The sequence below is a fragment of the Alligator mississippiensis genome, chromosome 6 (genome assembly GCF_030867095.1).
Source record: "Alligator mississippiensis isolate rAllMis1 chromosome 6, rAllMis1, whole genome shotgun sequence".
NCBI classification, from domain to species: domain Eukaryota; kingdom Metazoa; phylum Chordata; order Crocodylia; family Alligatoridae; genus Alligator; species Alligator mississippiensis.
This window is the reverse complement of record NC_081829.1, coordinates 95,470,993-95,478,797: the sequence shown is the minus strand read 5'-3', so window position 1 is coordinate 95,478,797 and position 7,805 is coordinate 95,470,993. Positions and strand designations below refer to the sequence as shown.

General features: G+C 45.0%; 1 protein-coding gene across 2 annotated transcripts in view; it reads right to left on the bottom strand.

The window, feature by feature from the left end:
- Window positions 1-804: 804 nt before the first annotated feature.
- The window catches only part of XPNPEP1 (X-prolyl aminopeptidase 1), a 39,206-nt gene continuing 32,205 nt past the window's right edge, over window positions 805-7,805 (bottom strand). For both annotated transcript variants that reach the window (XM_059730190.1, XM_019485982.2), the window contains exons 18-21: window positions 6,658-6,831; window positions 3,500-3,576; window positions 2,590-2,688; window positions 805-1,344 (exon numbers count right to left, since the gene is read on the bottom strand). In XM_059730190.1, the coding sequence (XP_059586173.1) occupies window positions 1,216-1,344; window positions 2,590-2,688; window positions 3,500-3,576; window positions 6,658-6,831 (479 nt within the window). In that variant the 3' untranslated portion in view covers window positions 805-1,215. The remainder of the gene's footprint in view (window positions 1,345-2,589; window positions 2,689-3,499; window positions 3,577-6,657; window positions 6,832-7,805) is intronic.

Sequence of the window (7,805 nt, the reverse complement as noted above, 5' to 3'; positions counted from 1 at the left end):
GAGGCAGGGTGTGGAGCTTCTGTGAATAATTATGTCTACTTGTAATATCTTATTAGGTGCTGATATGCAGACAGAGCATGGTTCCTGGTACAGAGGTGGACCAAGCAAGAACGCATGCTCTGTGCAAGTTTTATACAGTCCTTGGACAAGAACCATGTAGTTGATTTATTGTTCTAAGAGAAAATCCCTGTTTAGGGAAGAAAGGACTGTGATTCTATGAGCTCTTGCACAAACAAGTGACATGGATGGTGGTCGTATAAGTAGACAGAGAGACATCCACATGCAAGGACAGGAGTTTCAGCCATGACCCTTTGTGCATGTATCCCTCCATCAGATTTTTCTGCAAGCTTGCACAGAAATCAGCCAGAATGTACCGAGGAGCACAAGACTCCCCTGAGGTCTCAGCCTGACCTGGACAGTGGCTCTTTCGGCAGAACAGTAGGTCACGCTAGAGCACAAGTGGCACACAGCAGACTGGAGAGGGGGCAGATGGCACAGCAGCAAATAAAGCAGAACAACAGATTGGGCAGGGAACCCAGGGCAGGGAGTAGACAGCAGAGCAGTAGATGAGGCAGGGGAAGCGGATCAGAGTGGCACTTGCGACTGGTGCAGGGCTACTTGGCGTCATACCTGCCAAGGACTAATGGACTAGAGCATCCTTGAGGTCCCTTCCAAGCCTAAGGTCCCAATAGCTCGTAGCACAGAGAACTGCAATGCTGCTGTGCAGTTAGAGCCATTCTTCAAGTTGACTAACAAGCAACACCACTAGCAGAAACCAAACAGACTGAAAGCAAACGGAGCCAATCAGGACTTGGAAATATTTATTAGCTGGTCAGAAATGTACGCTCATTAGCACCACTGTTAACGGAAGTGGATTTTGAATGTAAAAATCACTGAGTGTTCACAGCGGAAAAACCAGGAAGTACAAAACCATCCTATGCTGTCTCCTAGAACCACTTCTTCAAGACCCAGATTTCAAATTCAAGACTTTTTTTTGTTTGTTTGTTAATATTTGCTCACGGTCAGAGAAATTGTTTCTTTCCTTTCTTTCCCCCGTGACCAAATACACGCAGAAAACAAGCAAAATGCCCCCTCCCGCCCCCTCCGTGTTCCCCAAAGGATAGCAAACTGTTTTCTTCCAACCCTATCCACTTTTCAAAGCAGACGGGCGCTGTCCGTGCCTGACGGTGAACGATCCCCGGGGAAGATTCGTTATCAGTGCATTCTGGCAATGGGTCCCGTCTCCTTGAGAAGCCACTGCAGAGCTTCGTGTCGGCCTTGCCTTTCCAGCTCTGCCCCGATCACCTCCCGGCACTTCTGATGGTAATTGTTCACCCAGTCACACTAGAGAGAGAGTGACAAGTGCAATGCTGAAGCAGATCCGGAAAAGGCGAAGCAGTGGTTGGCCTATTCACGTTTTGTGTTTGCAACCTCTGCAGCTCCCATGAACTTCCACAGAGACCCAAGGGAGCATCCCTGCACTGAAGAATGGCAGTGGGGGTGTTTTAACTAAAGCTCGTTGAATGAACTTTAATTAAAGTGCCCCCACTATAGGACAAGGTCATTAATGCGAGACAGACTCTTGGCTTAAAGAGCTAGGCTCACATGTTCAGAAGTAGCTCACAGACTTTAGGGGCTTTTATACATTGCTCCAGGAGTTGGGTGGGGGCGCTTTAATTACAATGGCTCCAAGAGCGGCTCTAATTAAAGCGTCCGGAGTGTCATGTATATCAGTATCCCCACCCTGAAAAATGGCAGTGGGGGCACTTTAATTAAAGTTCATTCGACAAGCTTTAGTTAAAGCACCCCCACTGCTATTTTTCAGAGCAGGGATGCTGATACACATGACGCTGGAGCCGTGACGTGTGCAGTAATTACCATGCTCCAGCAGATTCAATTAACTGAGTCTGCTCCAACACACTGTAATTACAGTGCATTGGGGCAGCCTTGCTGAACATGTATAGGCACCCTGGGTGTCTAAACTAATATACTCAGGACCCGATTTTTAGTGGGGGGCTCCTCACAAGAGACTCTCTCTCACTTGAGTGGGCTTTAAGGATACTATAGCACCTCTGGCAATCAGCATCTCCAACAGGGCACCCACAAATTGGCAGTCACCTCTGCAAATTTGGGCTATACACTCCCCATTCATTAGATACCTGAATATGTGCCCATTGACTTCAACAGGACTGTCTCTGAATAAGGACTGCAATATTAAGCCTGGGGCAGATAGCATACTGCATGGGACCTCACTCAGGGAGCGTGTGTGGGGTTACTGGAAGGACAGACTCATCAGTGGAGGGATTTGGAGCAGGTGAAGTCATGCACTGGGGGTCAAAATAATAGGACTGAAACAGAACGAGAGAGATGAGAACGTGCTACAGGGAGCAGAGGAAGTCTGAAAAGATTAGAGCAGAGATTATGTCAGAGACGATGTCATCAGAGGTATTTAGTCCCTTGTGGCCTCATCACCCCTGAAAAATATATGCAAAGTGGCCCTGCGAGATGCTGAAAAGAAAGCCCACTATTCTGGATCTTTTAATGGAAGGGGGAAATGCTTTCAAGAGGAGGAATCACTCCTGCCCTCACCTCTTTCTGTGTCAGTAAATGAACATCAATCATTTTGGTCTGGATCGGAACCAGGGTCAATGGTTCAAAGGTCAGGCTCCCTCTGTTCTTGAAGTTGTACTGCAGAGGAAAGAGGAGGCATTAGCTCTAGCTGGGCACAACCCTTGCTCTGGGCACTTGGTGTAGTTTGTCTGGCTCAGAAGCAGAGTACTCCACTGGACTTCTAAATGCATTTACTCAGGACCTACTCCAAAGCCCACAGAAGTCAAAAGCCCTTAAACATCAAACCCAATAAGGCTCTGACAAAGAAGGAAGCAACCTGGAGTTGCTCATTGTCTCCTTTCTAGACATTTCAACCCAAGTAATTCAGCATAAAAATTAAAACATCCCTTTTCAAAATCAAGTTGGTTTAATAACAGCTTAATCCTCCCCTACTCAAAAGATGGGGGCGAAGAGCCTATTCTTGCTACATCAACTAGAGATTCCCCGTGCCAGCCACGCTGCACTCTGCATTGACACCCAAAGGTCATGAAAAAGAGATTATGGCCCATGGATATCCAAAGAAAGGACATTTTATGAAGTCTTAGGGTAATACATGTACTGCGATCAAATTGATGAGTTTTTAAGGAGCAGTACAAATTGCAACAGCAGCAGCATTGTCCTCAGTATTTCTGTTTACAAGGAGAGACCTAGAATCATTCTTCACTTTAAAGAAAAGCTCTTTATAGGTTTCTCTGGAGAAGAGCATGTGCAAGTAGAGCATGTCCCTCAGTCCAGTGGCAAAGCCACAACTCAGCTGCCCACAGCATTGTCCTGCCTCCAGTTCTCATTTGTTTAATTCAAACGCAAGAGAGGTTAACATTTTTGCAAACACCAACTCATGGCAAAGTGAGAAGGGGCTACTCGGGCAATGCCCAAGACAGCCACTCACCTTCGTTTCAGCAGGGATCACAAGAACTACATTTTCTATTCGGATCCCAAAAGACCCATCTTCATAGTAGCCAGGCTCTGCAAAGAGAGATGATAATCAATCAGTCCTTGCAACACTGTGTAGATAGATACTTATTGCAATGGGCAAATGTCCTGCAGGCACTGGTTAATCCAGGTGGCTAAACGTTCTTAATATATATGGTGACTAAAGAGGTGAAATGTTATATTTCACCCAATTGGCATGGATATCCAATCAGTGTGACTGACAACGTTCTCACAGAGAGAGAAGACCCTGAGCATGGGGAATGATTGAACTCAAGAGAAGAAATAAAATTATGCACCACGCGTGTTTGGCTGACCAGAACTCTACAGAAATTCTCTTCATCCACATCCCAAAAGGAAAGAAAAGCATCCCATTTTAAAGGATGCCCATTGTTTCCAGTACATTTCTACTGAAGGGTCTTACTAACTTGAATGAAGTCTTACCATCCTTCAGGAAGAAGCTAGTTACATATAAGTTTAAATGTGGCTCCTGATGAAAGTCCCTTAATGACAAACGATTTGAGCAGGGGAGGATACAGGGGGCTGTAGAAAAGCAGTTGCAACCCCCTTTGATTCCTTCTCCAGCCAATCTTTAAAACCAGCTGCCCAGAAAAGGCAGCAGCATTTCCATTCAAGCAGTGCTGAGGGAATCCATCGACTTCATGGCTCATTATAATGTACCTGATTCCTGCTAATCTTTCTTCACTCCACCGGTGTCAATGACCACATCTCCTTTTTAATGGTCTTAATGTTCTATTAATCAAGTTTATCCTTTCTTCTGGAATTTTGCTGTCTTGCTATTCCTGGTAAACTAATCTCTCTCTCTCTCTCTCTCTCTCTCCTATTTCATAGCTCTGTGCACTGTTGCAGCCCTGAAACCTGCAACTGAAAACCTTAACTCAGGTGTGGTAGTATTAACACAGCTGAACATTTTAACTCAAGTGTGAAAATGACTGACAGTGATGTGTTGGATACACTGTCAAGTCGCTCATGGAGACTGGATTTTGTTCTATGAAACTGAATAAAAGAAGTATATTTAACTGTAATGACTATATGACTAATAAAATACCATACTTACTTGACTATAAGACAAGGTTAATTCCCCCCGCCAGTCAGCACGGAGGACAAAAACCCTCATCTTGCATATGCATACAAGGAAACCTCTTTAAATACATTGTCTGTCTTTGAACTGTTGCTAAAAGCAGCACGTACTTAGTAATGGAAACTAGCTCTGAAGTTGATTAAATGCAGCCAACACTATGCATGACTATACATTCATGGATCATATTGAGCAAACATGCTGATGGGAACCTACCACAAGGATAGGTCAGTACAGCGCATCTGAGTAAGATATATGGTTGTGCCCATTAAGCACAGTCCCCCTCAGTACTGACTCTTTTCCAAGTCATGGTGAGCCACTATACTGCACACATTTTGATTTACTCTTCACTCCTACCGCTGAGCAGAGTATTTCTTTCCCATTTCCAATGATTCCTTTTTCTTCACCTGCCTTAAGTGTCTGGTAAACATCACCAAACAGGACCCCAAACATTTCACCCAGAACCCCTCTGTTACCCCCTCGCTCAGCCTGTCGCACATGATTAGTGTGGCCCTGCCCCCCATGAGGTGGTACTAGACCAGGTAGCCCTGAACCTCATCCGCACATAATTTTTTGGAGGATCCCAGGAGTCATGAGTGGCGAATAACTAGTATGTGAATCTTTTGGGGGTGGGAAGCATCTGGAGTGCACACACATACTGAGTTATGGGGTAATCCTGGCTTGAAATGCTATTGACTTCGCTGAGGCCCAGCCCAATAAAACTATACGGTAAATCTTGAGCCTTTGGTTTTAGATTAGTATCGTGCATAGTTTGTGCTATATAGAAGTAGCTGACAAAATGCTGCTTAAAAGTGTGTTTATAGAGCACCTCTGCTAAAACTTGCAGCAGTTTCAAAAAAGGTAACATGCATCAATTCTGGATGAACTAAACCGATGGGTACTATATGCAAAGTACTACAGTTATGGTTATTTCAAAGTCAGTTTTTTCCCAATTTGCTCCTCACTTCCATGTGCTCGGGGAAAGCAGGGTCTGACATTAGAAGGGGGGAAGGGACTACAGGGGGAAGTTGGAGGGAGGCAGAGTTACTTGTGGATTCTATCTGAAGTAAGTGTAAAAGCAACTTGAATCCAGATTTATTTTCCCTGCTGTAGTCAGAGGGGAGGGACAAATTCAAGACAAACCTCCAATAATTAGATTTCATACTGGAAAATTATATCAAATTCATAAATTTTCCATATATCAAATCTAATTATTTGGAGGGGATTACTGGTTTTATAATCAGGGGCATCTTGTATGTGACTAAATACAGTAATATCTTTGGACTATTTATGCCTAGTGTGTTGTGTTGTATAAACTTTATATAAAGGCAGGAAATCTAATGTCCATTCCAATAAAATTATATTTGTTTTTGCATTGATCTCAAACTGAGGAATATAGCACTGGGCCCTTAGCATCCACACCCCACTTTCAACATCCTATAGCCTCCAATAGGCAGAGGCACTATCTGCAAACCACTGACTCTGGAGCGTGCCTGTCTGGAACGTGTTGTGCCCTACAACTGGGCCTCGGACACGTCAGGATTTTGGTTGGTGACTAGTTGAGTTAGGAAGTTTGGCTTCCCCGGTGTATTTATCACACTGCTAGGGAAGCAGAGTCATGGGAAGGTTAAATGACTGCTGCATGGTCCAGTGACAAAGCCGGGATTAGCTCCTCGGAGTTTAGATGCCCCTGTCTCTGCTGCAGCTAAAAACAAACATTTCCTTGAAGAATGAGAGACTGTTCCCTGGCCTACCTTACCACCTAACCTGGTTTCCCATCAGTGTATCTCCAGACTAACGGTGACACAGGGACGAACCGGGAATCAGGCCTGTGGCATCCTGATGGACTGTGGGGTCTTAAACTTGTCCCAGCTTAGTCAGGTCTTCCTCTAGATATCCTGAAGTAGGAATTACTTGGCAGACTGATAAGGCAGGAAACATCCCTCTCCACTGCTTTTCAGACGTTTTCCCTAAGCAGTTTGTCCTGCTCCAACAATATAGTTAGTGGGGCTGAATACCATCAGAGACAACCATGCCAGCTTCCAGGGGCTCGTCAGCAAAGGTTTTGTAGCTAATGCCACATGGGCCCTCATGCACGTTCAAGAAAGACCCGACTCCATGTCCTGTTCCATGCAGGTAGTCCAAACCAGTGTCCCACAAGGCAGAGCGGGCAAAGGAATCCAGAAGGTGACCTGCAGGGCAAGGGCAAGAAGCAGACACTTAGCAAGAACTGCACACGCTGGATGACAGAGAGTTTGTGAATCCCACTGGCAGCTCAGACCATAGTCAGGGTATGGGACAGTTGTAAAAGCCCAAGCTATTACAAGTTATAAAACAGACACCATCTAAGAAGCCTCACCATAGTACCTGTTTTCAAGTAAAGGAACTTAGTGTAGCTGTCCTAGTCACAAGGTCCTCCCCAGGTGTCTGCATTATTGAAACAACCACCCTAGTTGTCATCACACTCGATACCGAACCCCGAGGGCAGATGGCCCATAGACAATGCAACGCTCTCTCCTCTTCAAAAGACATCGCCCTGTAGGCAGGACTGGAGATGTGATTAAGAGAACAAAACGGCCATCCCTTTTTGCATGATGCAACAGCTACAAGTTAACTAGAGCACCAAAATGGGGAGCTTGCCCATCAGTTTCAGGGCCCGTATGTGAAAATCTAGCCTCTGCCATTTTAAATGCTCTCTGTTTTTTGCTTCAGGTTCTCGTTTCTGTTGGTGTATTCCCACCCACTCAAAAAGGCAAACAGTATACAATTCTAAAATGGTATCTCACACTGGAAAAAATAATACTGCAACAAATTCTATGCATGCGTGTGCCCGTGCATGTGTGCATGCAAACATGCACGTACCATTGTCCTCTACTGGGTGGAATCAGAATAGCTTCTTTGTGCAATATGGACCCCATACTCTTAACAGCTAAAAGGAGATTCTCCATTAGCTCAAGAAGCAGCAGTCTGCCCTTCTAAAGCAGGAGATCTGAGTTATCTCTTTGCTAAGGCCATGGAGTTTACAGTAGCCACGCTATATAGCGCAAAAACAGCAGCAAAATTCTAGGTGGCCACAGGTATCTTATAATGCAATTGGCAATGAAAAGTTACAACTTCTGAACTAAAGAGAGCTGCAACTTCCCATTAGCTCACGTGTTGACTCAAG